Source organism: Channa argus, chromosome 19, assembly GCF_033026475.1.
Source record: "Channa argus isolate prfri chromosome 19, Channa argus male v1.0, whole genome shotgun sequence".
In the NCBI taxonomy this organism is placed as follows: Eukaryota; Metazoa; Chordata; class Actinopteri; order Anabantiformes; family Channidae; genus Channa; species Channa argus.
In genome coordinates, this window is record NC_090215.1 from 13,989,382 (window position 1) to 14,011,535 (window position 22,154).

Consider the following 22,154-nt stretch of genomic DNA (forward strand, 5'->3'; position numbering starts at 1 on the left):
GCTAATCAACACTTTTTTATGATCACATTTTAGCCATTTTACTAGTGTGAAAACATATAATGCAATTTTGTCTGGAGTACACAGCCTCACTAATTCAATTTGTATTTAAATGGTCCCCATAAGAATGCCTCTCAAGACATTAGTAGAAAATCCTCTTCCAGTTTAGACCAAATGAAAACAATATACATTTCTGATCACACTGCATTAGTGGACAACCAACGCAACATCTTCAAGTGTACTAGGGTGTTGCTGGACTCCAACCATATTGAGACTGCCTGCCTGAGCATGCACCCCGATGATCAGCTACACCCCGTGTAAGTGAAGATATAGATGTAGCACCACAGGAGGCGGTGCGTGATGGGCTAGGGGTTGTTTCCCCGTAAATGCACACAGCCACAGCCTCATAAATTCTCATCAGTGTCTTCATTAAACATTTTCCCCTGGTATTGCCATGACAACGCCAGCCCAGCATGCGCCTGTGGGGAGAGGCGTGTGTGACTGTGTAACCCCAGGGGTTACTTAGGGGGTAACTTGGCACAGACCCCAGCACCCCTTACCTCTCATCCAGACTCTCACTCTTATTTTAGGGGAAAGGGGGGGTGGGGGGTGGCAGGCGGCCAGGAACACTAGATCTGTTCCACGGCGATCTCACTTGACAGGCACTGGCTGTGTCTGGACTGGAGGCAAGCGCTCTCATTTCTCTCTTTAATTACTGCTAATCGGAGGAGCCGCAGCCCATGCTAATGAAGCCACACCAATCAGCTGGGGGAGAGTCAGGGGCCTCACGCTGCAAAACAATCCTCTGCACGAACAGAGCTGACACTCTGCCTGCCCAGCGCCGCAGCACGTCTCGCTGTCTGTCCGTGTCACAGCTCCAGCAGCTTTATAAGAGTAGTCTGCCCCCGATCCAAACCAAGCAGCGTTGCTTTTTGAAAGAAGCCTCTGTGAATCCCTAATGAGACTGCTGCCACATCTGTAGTACGGTATCAGCCGCCTGTTTGCCGCTCAGTTCTCCCATCGCTTCACACCACAACCTCTGACAACAATACAAAGTATGGCTGATCAGAAATTCTGAAGGCAGAATTAATTATGATTTATGTCGAGATTTTGATAGCGCTGTAATGCAATAATACATTGACGCCTCATTATATAAATGCATATAATCAATCTAGCCTATTTTCACCCACAAAGATAATTACACTGTAAGGCTTTTTGTGAAGCTGTGATGATGTCTTTCTTTCTCCTTTTTCAAAGCACATAATGTAATGAATAGTGACTGACATGTGATTGCATGTGTTCATAGACCTGACTTGCCAAGATCCTTTTGCTGTTTGCAACAATGAAATGTAAATCCTATTATTTTGTTACTGATGTTGATAAAGCTATAAAATTGACACATTTTACAAATGTTTTTCTCTCCTTTTCCTTAAAAATCCTACAGATTGGCCCAAAAATGGAAGAAGCGTATTTTGTTATTTGGATAAAGCTGTGGGAAATAATTATTTTAAAAAAAATTAGGTGATACACAATACTGATGCTGCAGAGGGTTTTAAGCTGTCTGTTTGGATAAAACTGTATGTATGAATCAGCGTTGCTGTACTTGTAGAAGCTTCTGTTTATAAGCAGATAATCCTATTTTTATACAGGTATCCATCCACCACGCAAGGTGTTAGCTTGGTCTGACATGACGGGCATGTTTATGAATGTAAATAGGCACACATGTACACACGGACATGACTGTAATATAAAAAGCAAAAGCCCCAACACAGCGGGGCTCTACAGTTCACTGCATCTTTGCCCGATCTTCGTTTTTTACCTTCATATGTGCCATGTTGGCAGTGATTGCATCATATATTAGGATAAGAGACAACATAAATTACAGCTAACAGATTAAAGAAATGCCTTCAATTCTTGGCTAAAGGGCCTAATTAGTCCTGCTTATTGAATGCTGTCAGATTAACATTTATTAGCTAAAATTAAAAAGCTGGTGCAGATCCTCAGAAGAAAGTTCACATGTATTAGTGCCTAAATAAACCTTTCTAACCCACTAGATTAGCTTAACAAAAAGCAGTGTCACAAAACAGAAAACAGAGATTACGGCTTGGAGATACAAGGTTTTATGGAAGCAAAACTTGTGTGGTAAGAAATACATATAAATATAAATGTATACTTTTTAAATGAAACCTATCTTTGGGATATGATAGATGAGAAGGTGCACCATCACAAATCTTATAGCTACATATGTGTACCAGACATTTAAATGTTTAATGCCTTGGCTAAATATTGCCAGGCCATTACGACATAGTGTTTTTAGGCAGTGAACACAGCCAGCCATTTAGCAGCAGAGGGGCCTAGTTTAATTTCATGCTTTATCACCACAGATGGAAGATATTCATACGGCCTCCCAAGTCAAGGTCATCATATAAAAGACCATAACAGCTCATCAAGCAATTCCGTTGACCTTGCCATGCAGAAAGTAACTAGCAGTTACAGCAGGATTCACAATTACAGTCAATTAAAGTCAATAAAAGATGATATGACAGTTGAATAAATTTAATTTACTGACAGCAAAGTGGTTTCCGTATTGTGCGCTCACTGGGTAATAATTACTGCTTCAAAGCGACCACAAACTCAAAATGTGGTGTTTGCTAAATAGACAGTTATGATTAATTTATACAACACATTTTGAGTTTGTGGTCGCTTTGATTCTTAAGTCCTAAATGACTGTTTTTGCTCAATGTTACTTTCCTTTCTGATGGCTAAATCGTACGATGCTCAAACAAATTTGACTGCCCTAATTTTGGTCTGACGCTAACGAGATTACCATAGGCCCCTGGTTCGCCTGCAGCAAGGGCTTTTACTGCTGCTGTCAATGCTGAGGTGCCAGATGTGCTAGGCCAGTAGCCGCATGATAAATGGCAAAAGGTGAGAGCTCTGTGGCCGGGACCGGGAGCACCCTGCCCCTGCATCCCGCTGCCAGTCCCTTGGCATGCAGCTTGTCAGGCCAAATGGCAGCCGCATCCCCCTTCAACGCTGACATTTAAAACCTCTGCCATGCTATCCAGCTGTGGACATTGCAGACAACCCTTACCCTCACCCTCACCCCCCCCCAAGGCAGACCGGTCTTCAAGCCGGCTGTTGTTGCTGCCAGACACCAGTCAACAAACTACTATAAAAGAAGAGTTTTCTCCAATAGAGGGTGGTATCATTTACAATGAAAGTGCAGGCTGTTTTCATGGTGGACGATGTCAAACCTAAGCTGCTTTTAAAAATGGCAGATTAAATTTAAAGGCAGAGCAGGTGTAGCGTATCAATCAGACACTTCTTTAAAGTCAAAATCCAGGAGCCACACTTGGGGATGTAATCTCAACCATCAATGGAGCGTTTGCTGAATTGTGAGCTGACGTTAGTGACTCTGTCCCGCTCTGTTTCATTTCCACTCCACTTTCCACTCAACACAGCCAAACATGTTAGCTGAGATAGTGTTTAGGGCCATTTCCAGCTACCTACCTGTAGGGTAAATATTATCACCTGCCCAAGTCCACAAGGGTCCAGGTGGCTGCTCAGACTTAAGCGAAGTAAAGTCGATGCCTATTTTATCCACTGTTCTGTTAATTTCAACATCACTGACAATAAAGTAGTGTTTATCCTTTTGCTGCTGCTGTTTGATATCGTGTTATGCAGAGTGTATGTGCAGAACATATCTGTGTCCAGACACAGACATAGAAGCCATAGATTGGCCTTTACGTTTATCAGATATGTTAATAAGCCTTTTCTCTTGAAAATACAAACAAAATAGCATAAATCTAATATTTTTAAGTCCAATACAGTAACTGGAACAGAAAGACAATTCTTTATATACATGCCACTATATGGGAATCGTATATGGCATTTTCCTGGGAAATACAGCCTTAGCTTTAGTCTAATGCTATAAAGATTTTCTTTGTGAGCTTTTTAAATAATTTTCATTAAAAAAATAGTAATGTAGAAAACATTAAATACTCAGAGACTTACTTCTAATTTACTCATGGAGCTTATCTTACCTTGAGAAGGTTCCTAGCTAAAGCTAGTAAGCTAAGTTGTCATTCCTTTTTCAACAGTATTGTATTAAAATATGACTGCCACCATTAACATGTCTTATGTTGATACTGTAGGTTTGGAACATTTGCAAAAAAAATCCCTGAAAATTGCCAAATTAAAGAGATAAGTTGTTATTGTCTTGTACTTATAAAACAAGAGGTGCCACCCCTTAATAAAAGTCCAAGTTACGGTAAATAGATATTGGTACAGGGTATTTTCATCTCTTTTAACAAGCTCTGTTTTCCACAGATCATTATTTTTACAACAGTAGTGAGTAGTAACAGTAGCCAGTGGCACTATAAGAGCCAAAAGCATTTAACAGCCGCAAAGAAATCCTGTCCTACACTGGAGTTAGTTTGGTTCAATGATCCCCGCATGGGGAATTTACTGTGGTGAAGATGTGGGAAAAGCAGCAGGGTCTCCAGTCAGTCTCTGGCTGCCGTCGTGACTGACTGATTATTTTCCTTAACTGTGCCAATAAGGTTAACTTATATCCACAAGGATGTCACTATTAGGTCTGCTTTAAGTGAGAGAGATTGACGTATCTAACTGCTGAATATTGGCTCATCTGTCGCACTTACAGAGGTTCTGTGTGTTACATGTATAAAGGGACACTGTGCTGTTCCCTCAGTGTTATTTCTTAACTTTGTAGGCTACACATGTACAATAACTAAAACAGGAACAAAAGATGTTTCTTTTCTCAAAAGTATTCTTTTTATTATATCCCCATGTTGGAGTCGAAGCTCCAAAGCTTCTCTCTCTCTCTCTCCATTTTCAACTGACATTTAACAAACATAAAGGGAGAAATCCACTTTACACGAGGCTGCATTTAAAACTCCTCCACTGACACTAACACAACAGGACACAGGGGCATTTTTCCAACACATTAACAACTAAAATTACAAAACCTCCCATTTCTTGCGGCTGAGCTTTTTCTTAGGTAGGGTGGCTCTCACTACCTATAAACTCTTAGTTGTTCATACACATTGTCTTTTATCTCATTCACTGTCATGACTTGCTGCTTTGTGGAGGTTGAAGATGTGCATGCCAACATGTACACGGAAGGGAAACGCCAGTCTATCAGGAAGAAGATGTAGAAACCTAAACATCTTTAGGCAAAGGAAAACATCAGTTCAGCTAATTTTAAAATGACTGTGCAGACTAATAGGAATCATGTAACACATTATACTGGAGCAGAACCATCTTCTGCAGAAGCAATTTTGGCTCATTTCCACCCAGTTTTACTCATTTCTGTTTTGCTTGGTTTTCTTAACTTTGTACTCACTCCTGAAAGGAAGACGTTCAGGATATGCTAAAATGCAAATAAGCTTCTTTGGTCGCAGCTTCATAAATGTGAGAATTTGTTGCTCTTCTATGATCACATATATTAGTAAACGTTATATCCCTGAGTTATGTTAGCTGAATAAAACCAGATCATTGTGTACTTCATTTATAGCACAAAGGTTTGACAGTTTGTCTGAGATATAATGAAAATTATTAAGCAAATAACCTACACATGTATTTGTAGCAAAAATGATAGCTATTTATAGTCCTACTTCACAGAGAAAGAAACCAGGATTAAAGCCCAGGACCAAGCTACAACACAACCTTGAGTTACAGTATGGTGCAAAATGCAAGAGATCGCTGAATGGAAAGAATATTAAAGTGTTTGAAAGCACTGAACATCACAGATTGATGGATTATAACGGTAAAAGGGTTTTTATCAGTGGAGTTCTGCTTTTATTTGATCTAAACCTTTACAAGACCTCAAAGGTTACCTCAGCCTTGGGTTTCTGTTTCCAGGAAGAGAAGATTTCCCTGGATATAAAATCTTTTTTTAACCTTTATTTAGTTTATTTAGCAGTTTAGCAGACTACCCCTGTTTTGCAGGAATGCCCTGACTAAATTCACACAGTCACATACTTTCACACCTAGAGGTCGCCCAGTACAACCACAGTCTGACCTGTGCCACTTAGCAGCTCCAGCGGAGTAGCTGTAATTACGGGCCTTGCTCAAGGGAACTGTAGTGGTGTTGGGGTTGATAAGGGAGGGGCAGTCCCAACAGGATTCAACCCTGCTGGTCTGAGCTTCTCTAACCATTAGGCAACCGCTGCTCCAAATGTATTTGTAACAGTACCTTACAAAAGGCAGAAGAAAGGCCCTTGAAAAAACGGAGTAAAAATACCGCTATCAACTACACAAAGTGACCGTAAAAGAGGCAGTGAAGCATAAAAACACTTTACATTCTGGCACTCATTAAAAATAGACAAGTCCACCCTTACCCAGGGGAGAGCACACGTCATGATATATAGAGAGGCAAATACCAAACTGGATGGCATAGTATCAAAGGCATTTCTGCAGTCCAAAGGTCAGGTGATGGTAAAAGGTTGCTGAGAAACGAAGCTGCTGGACGGTCTTTCATCAGTGGGAGGCAGCTGGAGTCTCCAAAGAGCCAGTGTAACTCTGGGCAGCAGGCACAGTGGGGCTGCTCCAATATGACATTTCACATCCAGATCTGCCACAGTAATGGCACTTTTAAAACAGCCAGATTGGCCTTCCTGTACTGTTGAAAATTTTATAGGCGGACATTTTTGTATTGTTTGGGTTTATTACAGTGTGTGAAGGAGATTGGATAGGTTGTCAATATGGAAAAAGCAATTCAGGGCAAATGTGAAAATGACTGGCTGATACACAAACACAAACAGTCCAACCATTCACAAACTATATAGAACACACAGCCTGCAGCATAACCAAGCTCCTCTCCTCTGAGGAGGTACTTAATGAAAATAAAAGATCCTGAAATTAATATCGTAATGTATTTTTCTCATCTTTTGATTCTTAAAAAAAACATTGGAAAATATGTTTTGAAGTAAAGCATATATCCTCGCCATCACAAAATCAATTTATAGAAGTCTTGTCACAGTTATTTATTTATTTCAGCCTGCAAAGCCATCTCTTCCCTCTAGTAGGAAATGGTCAGTGTAGTTTCCCTTCGAAGTCGTCACTGAAATGATGTGTCCCATTCGCTCAGGGGAATTGCATTTGCTGATGGCTGGACAGGGTATCTCTTGTTAAGTGGTATATTCTACAATATTCAGGCTCTGTTAGATTAAAGGGAGGCGAAATGCACGGATAGTCCCTGATAACCATGCACACAACATAAAAAATATTATTTAAGATAGTGTTTTTACTAAACCAAAGTGCTAATTTAATGTATGCACGAACCAAAAACTATCTGATGAAATGAAGTGCAGTCGGTACATGTTACTAACATGCTCGTAATGACAATGCTAACAGGCTGATCTTTAGCTCACTATCCTAATGTAGCATGTTAGTTTTCTTTTAGAACTGCTACAAGTGAAGCTGTGGGAATTTAATATATTTTGAAATTAAATAGTGACAAATTAAATATTTGGCAAATTGAAATCCTGACTTAAAGGTTAGAAGGAAACGTTACCAGAGCACAAAATGTTTGAGGATGACATTGTCTGGGCACCATGGATATGTTGTTTCGACTGACACCCCGCACTAGCAACATGCTGCTATCTTATCTTAAGTTAATTTCATGTTCACACAAGCTGTATAACAGAGAAACAGAAGCACTGTTGCTTTTTAAACAAATGAAATGATTAAACATAACCTCATCACGGCCACAGTTTGTAACAATGTAAATATTCATACTGCGCATATGTTTGCTGCTGTCAAATTGAATTTCAATGTAAACCATCTTGCTGCCTGAACTAATATGAACTTAAAATTCCATATTCAACTGTTCAAATTGTCCTTAGATGTTTTCTGTTAAAAGACAAAGTTGTACAGAATGTAAAGTTCCCTGAGGCACATTTGAGATTTGGGAAGTGATATATGAAAATAAACCTGATTTGATTTTGGAAAACATTAGTATAAAGTTGAGCACTACAGTATTTCCTTTTCAAGGAAGCAGAACATTTTCAAATAGATGTGCCCTTGCATCAACTATGCTACAGGATATTGGAAAGAAAGCCTTCAAATCCACTGTAAGGGGTCATCATTACATGTGACCTTTCTCTAAGATGAGTTTTGCTTCTGTGCCTCTGCACTTAGATTAATGCAAGGAGCTTTTGACCATCGTGAGATGAGTGCGGTCTCCTACGCTGGTGATTACACTTCTATTATGCAACCAGCATAGAATCAAACGGGAACCCTCTGTCTTAGATTCACACAAACAGTTAGACACATACCATGAGCATGCAAAACAAGAAAACTGCACTTACAACCTATAAATACCAATTACATTATGCATTAAGAAGAGACACTCCAGCCACACAACTCATTTACTGTACATTTGTGCATGCAACACACAAACAACACACACATGCACAGTGCAGAGGCTCCCCACCTGCCATATATAATTTACTTTTAGTGGTTGAATAATCAGTTGACATGCAGCTCAGGGAGTTCTTTGCTTAATGAGTGCCTCTTCACATAAGCAGTTTGCGGGAGTTATCTCGAACATGAGACCGCTGTCAAAATGTCAATGAATCTCAATTTAACTACCAACTTAATCACATAGGGACCATCTCGCGAGGCAGGCTGAAAGTGGAAATGCGTCCATATCGCACTTTATTGAAAATAGTGACATGAAGAAAATGTGGGGAAATGTTACAGTTGCTTGTTGCTTGGTTAAAGAGCTTTATAGACCATTAGAATTTATTGTGACTTTCTTTCTTTCTCCAGGTGTTTGATGTGGTATACAGTACTTCAGTTGGTCTTACAACCAGTATGAGACTGTGGGATGTTCACTGCCTTTCTCATTAACCATAAAAAGCTCTTCGGACCGACATACATCTCCTTTTAAAAACATATCGTTCTAAGCCTCCTACAATTATTTGCTCATTTCTCATCTCGACACTCCCCACAGGTACAAGTCATCCTGTGTCTACTAGTGAAGGCAGCCCTTTCGCCTGGTCACTGTCTCCAGTTTTGGGGGGGTGACTCAACAAACCCCCTCATGCACAGAGGAAGAAATGGGGTGATGTAGAGGAGCGGTGGCGAGGGCTGCACAGTCACACAGCTTTGTGGCTTTTAGGAATGATGCTGTAAGAGAATCCAGCATTTGGCATGATTTGCTATTGATTGGTTTCCACACTGAGAGTGTACTAAGTGACTTATAACTGCATTGATATTCATATATATGAATACAGACAATGCAGCCAGTTAGTGCTACAGCTGCACAAAGGCTGTCAACCATGGATTTGTTTCCACTTCACTTCTTTTCCTCCTCTCAGTTTTCACACATATACAGAACTCATGAATTGCTCTGAGAGGACCTCCATTTGCCTTTTTCTGAATGATCCGTTGTCCCACACATCCATACATTTATTTGTTGTTTTATTCTCTTTAGGAAACAGACTTCCCTGTGATCTATAATGCAGTAGATATTGCTCTGTCTATTGATTGATGCACCCTCACCCCCACTTTGACATTTGCTTATCCTCGTCTGCATCTACTGCTATTGACATCCAGTCTATCTGGACATCTTCCTAAGCTGTTTTGTTATTTGTCACCTCTTAAATAAAAAATAGAGGAGGGGAGAGCTGTCAGTGATAAGACTTAATGATACCAACCACAGTGATGGTTTTATACAAGAAATGACTGTGTGCAAATCTGTCTGCAGTGAGCACAGCGCTGTGTTTTAATTCATTTCTCACTCTATTACTCTTATGGATCCTCTGAGAAATTTTACCCAGCATTTTTCTATTTTTGCCCCTAACAAGCTGGCTATGGAAGACCCATTCTGCAGCCTCTAGCGTGCATTCACTAATAACTGTGGTCAATCTACTGCAACTTTACTGAAAGCAGGCTTTTGGTTTAACACCTTTTAAACTAATGTATTTGAAGAGCCCACTCTACAGACTCTCCTGTCAAAAGCTACTATTTTAACTAACTTAGCCTCAACTCTTCACTTCTTGGACACAAGCTAGTGAGATCGACACATCCACATTAGAGCTGTTGCTAACAAAACACCCTCTTAGTGAGTTTTGAAGGTTTTTAATTTGCCAACTTGTTATTTGTAGCAAAGTAAATGCTGTGCTTCCTTAACATGCATTTCTACAAACACAGTCTGGCGCAGATTTTCTCCCCATGAGGTGGAAGACAGATTCTTCCTTTCCTCCCTCCCTCTTTCCATCCTTCCCTCCCTCACCCTGGCTCCTGCAGAGAGGCTATTATTGCAGCTAATTATCTACAAATAGGCCCAATATGACAAACACAACCCTGCACCAGTGCTGGCTAAGCGCAGGAATCAGTCTGAGTGGGAATAAAAGAATGAAAAGGAGGCGAGGAGGAGCAGACAAAGAACAGGACAAAAGTCACAGTGAAGAAAAAAGAAACAAAAAAAAACGTGAATCACAGATAATTAGGAAGAACGTGATAAAGACACAACGTGGAATAGGATGAGAGAAAATGTGGTGCTAAAAAAGATATACTGTAAGTGGGAGGCAGATGGGCGAAGAAAGGCAGTGACACTAAAAGGGAGACAGCATCGAAGGGACTAACACGGGAGAATTATCTTGTCTATACAGTGTGTGACGGTTGTTGCCATTGGCAACTGTCCTACGATGCACAGACCACTTCCATTTAGCTCCCAGCATGCTTCATGATCAGGGCAGCTCAGGGGTCTAAGGCTGTCTGTCTCATTTCCATAGAGAAACTCATTTACCAGGCAAGCATGGAGGGCTATGATGCATCAGTGGGTGCTTGATTAGATCCTTACCTCTGATACATTTGAATATTTATCAGTGTTGAATAAATACACATTTAAACTCCTTTCATCTGGATCATTCTGAGTGTCCTCCTGCTCTCCTCTTAATTTCTTCCAATGAATATGTCACAGGAGCATCAAGGCTGCTTACAAACTGACAGCACTCAAGATAATCTGGTTATTGTTGCTGCGCAGTGATGATCAACACTTTAAGTTTCACAAAAAGCATCAGGGTTTTGTCTGTTCTGTTTTATTTGCCATGGTGACAACAGCTACTAAATTAAAGGAAATGAATACAGGGGCATCTATCAAAGCAACATACTTAAAAGGATGTTTTTGGAATTCATTGCTGCTAAAGGTTAGGCTTTAAGCTGCACAACTGAAGCTGCAGGTGGAAAGACAAGTTGAAATTATTCCTGTCCCATGAGCCCAAATTCAGAAGATGCACAAAATCACAAGTATACCCACACACTCCTTTTTATCTATTTTACACACAGGGCTGAGTAACAGATATTTTTAGTGAGTATAACTTACATCACTAACTCCGGCCTCCACTATCTTCAGGCCTGTCTCCTTCTCCAGCTGCTGCTTCTCTCGGACTGCATGGGGAGACAAAAGCAGAGGAGGTGTTGAGAATGAGCAGTGGATGACAAAGTAGCAGATTTTTCAGTTCCTGAGGCAAAACAAGTGGTCAGTGAAACTGAGAATGATGCAATGGATCTAACAGCATGAGTCAGATGTCAAACTGGTCATAGAAAATGACCAAACCAATCACCCACACACACATACACAGACAGAGGAAATCTTTATCAAGTGAAGAAGAAAATAATGCCCATGGTAAAAAAAAAAAGAATGACATGTTGTGTGGTTGGTTAGCAGGCCTCTAATAAGTACTACATGTGTTGACAGTTAAGTTAGTGGCTATTTTAGTCTGTATCGACAGCATCCTGATTTTTAAGTCACCACTGCAGCAGTAGACATTTAAAACACAACTGGGTTAACACTGTTGCATTCATGTTGAGATAAAAACAAAAACGGAATGAATATGGGACAGCGCCGTGCCACTGGCCTATTTACTGCCATAATAGAAGGTAGGTGCGCACCCATGAAGCTCTGCAATTACATAATTACAGATGGTAGTTGGACTTGGTGTGCGCCTCTCAAAATTTTCTAATTGATGACTTGCCGACCAGGCGTGGCCGCATCCCAAACACTTCCGTTTCTGTCTCCTTTCAGTACACACTGCTAATAAGGTAGAATGTAAAAGTACGTAAAAACCCAGCATACATGTTGGAGAGAGTTTATGTAGCAAAACAGTTTTAATGCAGAATATTTGCAGTTGCCTTCTCCTGCTGTCTCACGTGTGCTGCTACATGCAGGTCATCATCGCCCACTACAGTGTAATAGTGTAACAATGCAGACAAGAGCGAACAAATTACAGAAGTATGTACAGTACGCGCTGATTGATAAGGACAGCGTGCACACATCAGCAGAAGAAACTGCATGTGGTCCCCTGCAGGAAGCAGGTGCAAAGCTTAACTAAAGTCTCAGCAGGTATAATGTTCACCATGTTTACCATCTTAGTTTAGCACTAAAAGAAACCACAAGAAAGATCCAGAGAGCAAAAAGTCAGTAGCTTAATCCTCAGGGGAACAGGAATAGAATGTCAATCTATCATGCTGCCAGCACAACTGGAAATATAACATTTAAAAAAAGTTTACCAATAGAAATTCGCCATTATCCTCACACGTTCAGTCAGATCCACTGAAGATTACCAGAAAGCAGATGAAGTGCTTGTAGATTCACAGCACACAATAACTTGAGATCTTGCCTTTGTTCTTGAGGTAATTAACACCCCCCCCCCCCAAGTTTGATCCTCAGATCTATTGATCTAATCAAATATGGCATGCTATTTTCCAAAGCTTTGTTCACTAAAGATATTCTCATGCAAATTAAACCGAAGTGCGGCAATGTTAAATATCCATCATTCAAGATCACACATTTTGCCGACTTTTTTTTTCTTCCCCTCCTGTGCTTAATGCCCCTTCCTCACTTTGATGGAAACATTTATATTGAAAAACAAAATCAAAGCGGCCTTAATAGATTATGCCAAATTATAGAGTGAATGGGAAAAAAATTAAGCATAATTTTAATTGAGTTTGTTAGCATGTGAATGTGATTGGTAATGGGGAAAAGGAAAAAAAGTGAGAGTTAAAGAGTGAAAGAGAAAGAGAGTAGGTCCTTTAAATCCTATTTCCCCAGATGAAGGCTATGCAAATGACCCTGAAGAGCTGAACCCCACCTCACACTCCAAATTCGGCAAGGGCCTGTTTAATTAGTATTTTAATCTATCCCAATGATTCCACTCATCCACAATGTATGCAGCATTCCATCTAATTAAGCACGCTACTTTTAGGATAATCATCCATCTCCCTCGTTCTTCCTCTGTCGCCCTTCTCTCTTTCTGGTTATTAAAGATCGTGCAAACATTGATCATGCTATCATCTCATCAACATGGCAGCAAAGGGGACATCTTATATTTTTGGTCTCAGCCTTAGGTTTCTGAGGGATGGCTAAAAGGATGATAAGGGAGGTGGTGAGAGATGGAAAGGTCAAATATACATCCAAAGTCTTTAAATTAGTGTGGCGCATTAAAAAAGTCGACAAAAGGGGAAAAAAAAAGAAAATCTCTTGTCATTAGCGACATGAGAAAAGTATTGGCATGTCTCCAAGACGAAATTCTTTTTCATTTCATGTTGCCACCCCTGTACTTGGCCACAGACATATTACTTCTCCATAGACAGTTACAGTACCTGCACAGTCCTGGTGCTATTTAGGAGGGGGGGTAATGAGCGAGGTAATTGGTCCCAGCTGGGTGAGGGCGTAGGTGGTGGTGGGGATGCGAACTGGCTAAAGGTCACACAACGTTTTGTTCCTAATGAGGACCCCTCTGGGGTCAAAACACATCATGAGTCCAACTAGGAAAGATTACCCTGGAATCAACACGCTTACACATCAGAGCGGCTGCAGCTCTAGGGTTTGAATGACAAGCTGATATTAACTGACTTATGGCGAAACCATGGAAGCCTGAAGGTCAGTATTTACTTGAGAATCAAAGCTGAGGACTCTCCAATCAACCTGAGGGAAAGGACAGTCCCACAACAGCCACTTTAAATGTAAATACAATGTACTTGCCAAACTCATTAGATGGCAACTGGATGAATGTGGGCTGCAGTGAGAATCCAGCCACTGAATTGCTTGTTCTGTCACTGTAACAGCCTACAGCATCTCTTTTTGGTCACCCTTTATATTAACCTCCCACTGGAGCTCCCTCTCTTTCTCTTTTTCTCTCACACAAACACACACACACACACACACACACACACACACACACACACACACACACACACACACACACACACACACACACACACACACACATTTTGTAAGCTTCAAATTAGCCACCAAATACTCCTGACAGACTGTGGAAAAGAGATGTCAGGTCTCATTTCAGAGAGGCTCCTCCAGCCATTTTAATAGGCATTGTCTGAGTCTATCTAGTCTGATCTCTAATATCAGGATCTGATCCCTGCTGCTCATTTGATCTTTTTAGTTTCCGAGTTATATTGAGCCAAATTTTCTGATGTTCAGCAGAAGAAAAAAAAAGCACACTAAAGCCAAAAGGGTTTCATGTGTGTTCAAATGTGCTCAATTTTCATGTGGATTCGAATGAAATTACACAGACTTGCTACAGTTTTATTGGTGAATATAAAAATGAGAAGTAGCTGATGACGTGGGAGTATTCATTAAAAATTTAATGCATATGGATAACTTCTAGTTTCTAGATACATTTCTTAAGCTGGACAACAGTGACTCTTTTTTTTCAACCTGAAACACATCTAACATGAACAATATATATATATATGACAGATTCTCAAAACACATGGTGGCTTTTATTGTGAAAGAAACAAAGAAAACGGTGCATTTGCCAACTAGGCAAATTAGCACACACCACAATTGCTCTTCAAAAACTGGTCTACAAAATATACAACGTTAACAAGGGCAACATGACATCAGCTCATGGCTGCACTTATTACTGACCAACATCTTACAACATCTTACAACAATCCAAATTTGTTTGGCTGCACTATAAAAGAGTTCTGCTCTGTTTTAAGATAACGTAGCTGCTCAACAAGTTGTTCGCTCTAGTCTTAAACTGCAGTTTCTGCTACCAGCAGTAATCACACGTCTTTAAATCAGCCAGAACGGAAACCGAAGGATTATGACTTTAAGTTAGTTATTTAAAGTAGGTCTGTTCACATGCAATGCAGCTATAGAGCAATTATTGCAGTCACATACAGTATCAGCCTTTTCTTTCAGTTTGACTTGCTCCTGCTGCCCAAGGACATTTTTCATTTATAAAATTAAAGAAATGTGCTTTGATTTAATCCATGATCACTTTGTCTCTGCTAAGCATCACAAAGTTCAGTCAGGTGAACAAGAAGAAGAGGAAAACTCATCAAGGACTTATTGAAAAAGAGGAAAAGGCCATTTCAATCATAGGTCTCCAGAGTGATTTGAAACATTGTTGCCTTTCCTTGATGCACATACTAATGAGTAAAAATACAAAAAAACACATTTGAGCTTGATTTTATGTGACCTTTAAATTGCTCTGTAGCATATGTGCTCAACACAAATTATCTTGTAGCAAGATTTTAATTTGATTAAAATGTGGCTTTTCTCTGCCATATGCTGCACACTGAAGCAAATGTTCACTCCTCATCATCGATTCTAATAGCAATTCAAAAATGATTATCATGCAGTCATCAGAGCTTAAAGTCATGAATATAAATTTTCATTTTTTCTGGTATACAACAGTGTTGTTGTTGTTAGAAGGAATATAAATTCTGTGTTAGGAGACAAATCACCCACTGTAGGCTGCAAGTAGTTTGTATTTCAACATGGCTCAGCAGCCACTGTTGTCACACGATCGTAATGTTGCTTCTTTGACCAAATGGGGGTATATAGTTGACAAAATGCATATTTCATCAGCCCCTGATTGATCTGTTAATACTGAATAACATCCACATCCATTCCATCTATCTCCTCTCTCTCTCCCCCTGTTCCTCAGGTCGTCTATTCACCACTTCCCATTTCTCCATCCGTCACTCCAACCAAACAAAATGAAAGTGTTTATTGCGGAGGAGGGCTGACGCTCACGCCTCTCCACAGCCGTTAGCCTTATCAGCAGGCAATCGCTCCGATATTAAAGCTGCCATTCCGCCCATCACTTTCCTCTTGCACATATGATGGCTGTCTCTACCTATCAGAGTGGGGGGGAGGGAGGGAGGGAGGGAGGTAAATAGGGTGAGGAAAAGAGAGGGAGATGCACCTGATACCTCTCACAGATAAGATGCACAGCAACCCATTTTTCAGCAAAATCTTAGGCGGCAAAACAAAAACAGTGCATGAAGAACCACAGCGCCGACGTCCGAGCAGCAGCATATTCATTACACGCATGATATATAACATGCATCTGACTCCTGCACCCTGATGCTTGTCAAAATGTAAATCAATTCAGACATATTGTTAGGCCTTTTCTGACATCCAGTATAGCTTCCAGGAAATTTATCAAAAGAGGTATTTTACAAGAGATACAACCACATGAATATAAATGTTCACATGAGGTCTGATTTTTATGGTAGCGATAAACATCCTGTAAATAACTTATTATAAGCTACTATCTGAACACAACCGCACATGTGCACACACACAAACACACACACACACACTTCCCCCGACAATCCCACAGACCTACTCTCTGCTCTGTCTCTTCTGGTTCATGTGTATCATTTGTTTCCCTGCTTCTTGGCTTATATAAATCAAGGCACTAAATCAAAGGGCCTGCACCTCTGATAAAGCCTACAAATGAAACAGAGAAACAAGGCGCACAAGAGCCAAAGGAGAATAAAAGAATCCAAGACACCTTAACATTACACTCCATTCAATGATGTTATTACCATATATACTAACATTTGAAAGGAGAAACGATGCCTAAAATTTAGTTTTATATAATCAACAGCTTAATTAAATGTTCTGTTTGTAGACTCTCACAAAACAGTAAAAGATAGCTAACAAAAGTCCTAGGTTGATGTCAAATTGCTTTTGTCTGACCCAATAGTGAAAAAACCCTAATTATGCAGTGCTGAGCTGAAACAATTAGTTGATTAATGATTGATAGCAGATCATTTGTTGAGGTCAGGTAATGCTTTTTTCTATCATTATTTCAATGTTGGAGTGGAGTGGAGACTGAGAACAGGTTTTAAGAGAGAATGAAAGTCAAGCAACAAAGCTCCAAAGACTTGACTAACAGAGAAGAAAGATGGATGTTGCGTTTATGTATTGTAACAATTCAACAGCTAGGCCGTTCAATTAATTTTTTTTAATTGAACGTTTCGAAGTTAATTTACAGATAAATCAACAAATAAAATAGATTAGCTGCAGTCCTAATTCCATTCACAAATATATAAAACAGAGAAAGGTATAATTGTACATATTTGAGAATCTCCATCCAGTGAATTTTGGCATTTTTGGTTGATGAAAGACTTTAAAAGATTAATCATTTAGCAAAGTCGTGGTTCATTAATTTTCTGTCTGTCAACTAATCATTCCTACACTCAATAAATTTTAGAACAGCACTTACTCACCCGCAACACTTATAATAATAATTATCTGGAAACCTAATCTGATTAGACATAATTTATTTTAACAGTTCAACTTTTCCCAATTCCCCAAAAGTTACTACGGTGCTTACCTCAAGCACACAATTCAACTTCCAAAATAAGTCTTCCCTTCTCCCTCATTATGTTCAACGTGACGATACTCATGACATCATTAAGCTGTGATGTCCAATCAGCAGTGCCAATCATATACCACCATGTCTGTCACATGGTAGAACAGGTGCTGTTAACAGCAGGGGAGTCCTGGCTGGCTCAGTGTTTATTCACCCTGATCGATCGTTTCCTGTGGATAAGCCAACAGTGCTCCCCAACAAACCAACTGCTGTTATTCAGCCTAAATCAACACACCACAAACCTCCTAAGCCTGACACAAAACATTAAATATCACATAGGCAAAATGTTTAACTTTAGATGCCAAGACCCATTATAGACGATGTTAAAAGTCAACACAGTGGGAAAGAGGAATCAGTCTGAGTTCGTATTATGGCTGTAGTCACGTAATCAGCATGCACCCTGTGTCTGCTGCAGAGCCTGCCACTGCCTTTGGTGTCAAAGACATTACAGGACCCTTCCTCTTTCAAACAGAACCCACATGACACATTTATAATTGCATCCTCTCTTATTAGAGGCTCTTTTCAAAAATGGCTGAATAATACACCTGAAGGTGTCTGCCTCTGCTGCACATGTGCAGATGCAGAAGTACACACAGCCACAGACACAAACATAATATCTTTTTTTTTGCCGACTGGTTGATTAATAGATTGTGGCTGCTTTGACACTCTGTGTGGAATAGGCATTTTGCCTTTGATAGGTGCTGACACCAATTCTTCACGGACTGCAGGAGATCGGGGGAACAGAAGCAGCTACAGCAAATGACTTGGATGGAAGACATCTCCAGATGTGGGAGAAACCCCATGGATGTCATTCTGCATTCTCACTGGGACACGTTTACACCGTTTACGCTCCCTTTCAGAGATGACAATCTGCAGATGTGTGACATATGCGACGTAAATCACATCTGACAATCAATCAAAAAGAACAGATAAGTCTGCCAATTACAATGAGTGATGCGGTAAATAATGCACATCTGAAACAATCACGGTCATCTGAAGTCCAGGATGCTGCTGGGACCCTGACCTTTTCCAATAACACGAGTTGGAAGATTCGCTGTCAGTGGAACATTGCATAAAAGCCATTTACAGCATTCTTCAGGAAAATGTCAGCAAGTATAAAGTCTTCAACCATCCTGCTCAAGAGTCCTCTACCGTATACCAAAAATTTGAAATGAAATGGACTCAGTGTGTGTTACCACATGATATTCTAAATCCAGATGGGAAACATTACTCTGAGGTCTTTTTTGGTGTAAAATTTACATTCAAGAGATTAAAGATTGTTGCTCTCTGTAAAAAAGATACTTAATTTCTTTCCTTGAGTATGTGTGTGATACAAGATGAAAACATCTGGAAGTCTGCCACCATTTGAAAGGAGCCTACTGAGGAAATGCTTACCGGAGGAAGGACAGCAAAGCTGACACACAGAGCTGCACACACATTCGCACACACTCCCTCTGGTTCCCTACTGTGGAAACTCTGACAGAGGCAGCCCTACCTGTCACTGTGGCAGCAATTATCCTGCAGGCTCTCTCCACGGACCGTCTCCTGCAGGTCTCCACATTACTAACCACATCACTGAGCACACACATACTGAGTGTGCACGCTCTCACACAAGAGGGCACACTGCACACTTCACATACTGTACAGCACATATTCACAGACACACACACATGCATGTGTGGTTGTGCTTTTCATCCACAATTCACTCTCCACAAGCTAATGGCTCGAACGAATCGCAATGATGTGTTGGTGCAGACATCCTGCTAAAGCCAGGAGAAACACACATCATTACGTGGATGGGAGTTCTCATGCAAGCATGCACACGTACCTCGTCTGTTATAAAGAAATGCAGTATTGCAGATGAGACAGCTAAGAAGTCTGCAAACACCCACACTATAAAACCTAAATAAATCAATAAATATGCTAAAGCCAACATAGGGCAGAGTTTGGAAACATAGTAGGCAGCATAAACATGAGGCCAGGATATGAGCTCCAGTGAGTCAAGACATAATAAGTCTTGGATATTGGAAAAAAACTGATATGCTCAGAAGGACAGGGTGTCCATTGCAGGGAGGTCTTCCTGAGGAAGGAATTGATCTGTTTCACACTGGTTCACTGGAGCTCACATCCAGCAGCCAGTCTGAGGCTTAGAAACAGCTTGCCTGTATGGAGCTGTGAAGGGTGATTTCAGAGAAAGGGGGGAAAAAAAGAAAACCCAATGTGACCTGATTACCGTAGATTTGTTCCGACTGTCATTAGGAATCACAAATGTCATCACTCAAGGCAGGAGAATGAAGGAGAAGATGAGAGATGGGGTGAAGTAGGGGGTTCGGTGGGGCCTGACGGTAATCAAGTGGATTTGATCTGAAAACAGGATCTATCACCAAACGATCTCTAGACGACAGAGAACATCAACACATGCAGTGTGTTTACTCAAAACGCTTTTGGCCCAGAGATACAGATTTGTGTTTGAAGACAATTACCACCATGACATCTTAAATTGTTAATGTGCTAAAGCCACCAGAACGTGATTTCCAGCTGTTTAACCAAAGCAAACACAAGCGCTTATAATAAATAAACATTTTTTGTGATGGGAAATGTCTTCACAAAGAAATCTGCAGTTGTGAACTCTTTTATCTACGATTTTATATCAGTTTCCTTTATAGACATTTTTAGGAAACACTGATGTAGACTGACTTTCAATAAGAATATATGATTTAGATGACTCAACAACGTAAAGACGGCTCATAATATCTTAAATGGGTAAATATTTTGTCCAGAACGTTATAGCAGCCTAAAATCTCAACAGCATCTTTTATCAATGATCCCACAACACAACGGCAAGATGTTTGTTTCTAATAAATGTTTTTTCTTTGAATGCATGTTTTACTAGGTTAAATTGGGCTTTTGCTACAAGCAAGGTTTGTTTCTTTGTGAGGACTTTTAATCTCCATTTCCAGTAGAGCAACCTCTTATTTTCTTAGCTGAAACTGGTAACAGTGCGGTCCAGTGGGTTTCATTCGAAGTTTAAAAACTCAAATCAAGTATTTCTATAATGGTTTATTAACAGTTCTTGCATTATGCATGTATTGAGGCTCTTTTACCCCCAACTGCTTTTAATTCAGGATAGATTTACAGTAAGATGAAATAGCCAAATAGTCATATACTGATTCGACATCATGTCATTTTAAACTAGCAAAAAATATCATATTTCCACAATCAATGTGTTGATATTTGATATTAGGGTTGCATAAACAGATGCCAGTTAATGTAATAAATGCATTTTTATCGATAAAATGTCCGAGAGGTCAAGATGGCATCTTCAAATTGCTTGTTTTGCCTTACTCCAAGTCCAGTCTATTTTCACACGAGCACGAAATAACTGTAATTCCTAAAAAGTGAGAAGAATGCTGGCCGTTTTTTTCTTGAAAGTTGGCCACTAATGGATTTCAAACCGAAAACAGGCTTTGACTGGCTAATTCATTAATGGACAAAACATTTCAGCTCCGGCTGAATGACTATTTTTGCTTAGTTTTTCAGTTTTTATTTTAAGATAAAGGACTGCACTCACACTGAATAAATGTGAGCGTATGAATCAGGCTGAGATGCTACCATTTTCCAACACAATCTAAAACAACAGGCCAAAATGGATCCTAAATCAGACCTGCAATATGGTGAGCTGCTAATGGGACAGACTGAGTATACGTTCATCAAAATAAAAGTATAAAAAAAAAAATCATTTGAAAGACACATTGATTTAAAAGCTTCTGTTGTGTCACGTTTTTAAACAATTTCAGCCACGCTGTACAAACTAATCAACTGTCTGAGCATCTTGATTAAATTTCCGAGCCTCTTTTTTTCACCCACTGAGGTCTTCATGATGCTTTCAGCCGGAGAAGTCCACGCATTTGTTGTCAGTATCCGTCTAACCACGTCTACAGATGTTAGTGCAGTGGACATCTTCCTTCAGAGAGTGGATAAAGTAACCCAGAGCTGTGTCCTTTCTGCCTGCCAGTCTTCGTCTCCGTAAGGCATCCTGGCTGCTCCTCAGATCACAGTGTTAATCTTGCCGTGTTGCTTTCCTGTGTACAGCTGGGAGTGGTGGGTGTAAAATTAAAGTGAAATGACACTACAGTCTCACGCAGGTGTCAAAATGAGAAATATGACATTTCCCTTCTGAGATTTTATTAGTTCTGATATATTTCGCATTGCCTGTCTGATATGTCACTCGGCTCTTTTTTATTACTATTTTGCTTCAGGACAAAATGTGATAATCATTATTATATGTCTAAAGCAGAGCAGCTGCGACTGCAAAGAGAAAAACAAGAAATGTATTCAGGAAAGGATGCAATTCAAAAATCAAAATACACAGTTTGACTGGTGTGTTTGCCATTGTACAACTCCCCCCCACTCTGAATCAATCATCTTACTGCAGAGTTTCTCAAACAATTGCTTTTAAAAGTGAGGCAGCTGTTCAGA

At 40.1% G+C, this 22,154-nt stretch overlaps 1 protein-coding gene across 3 annotated transcripts in view; it reads right to left on the bottom strand.

Moving 5' to 3' along the window:
- Positions 1-22,154, bottom strand: part of ptprn2 (protein tyrosine phosphatase receptor type N2) — a 118,649-nt gene that overhangs the window by 36,872 nt on the left and 59,623 nt on the right. For all 3 annotated transcript variants that reach the window (XM_067486574.1, XM_067486573.1, XM_067486572.1), the window contains one exon: positions 11,357-11,421. In XM_067486574.1, the coding sequence (XP_067342675.1) occupies positions 11,357-11,421 (65 nt within the window). The remainder of the gene's footprint in view (positions 1-11,356; positions 11,422-22,154) is intronic.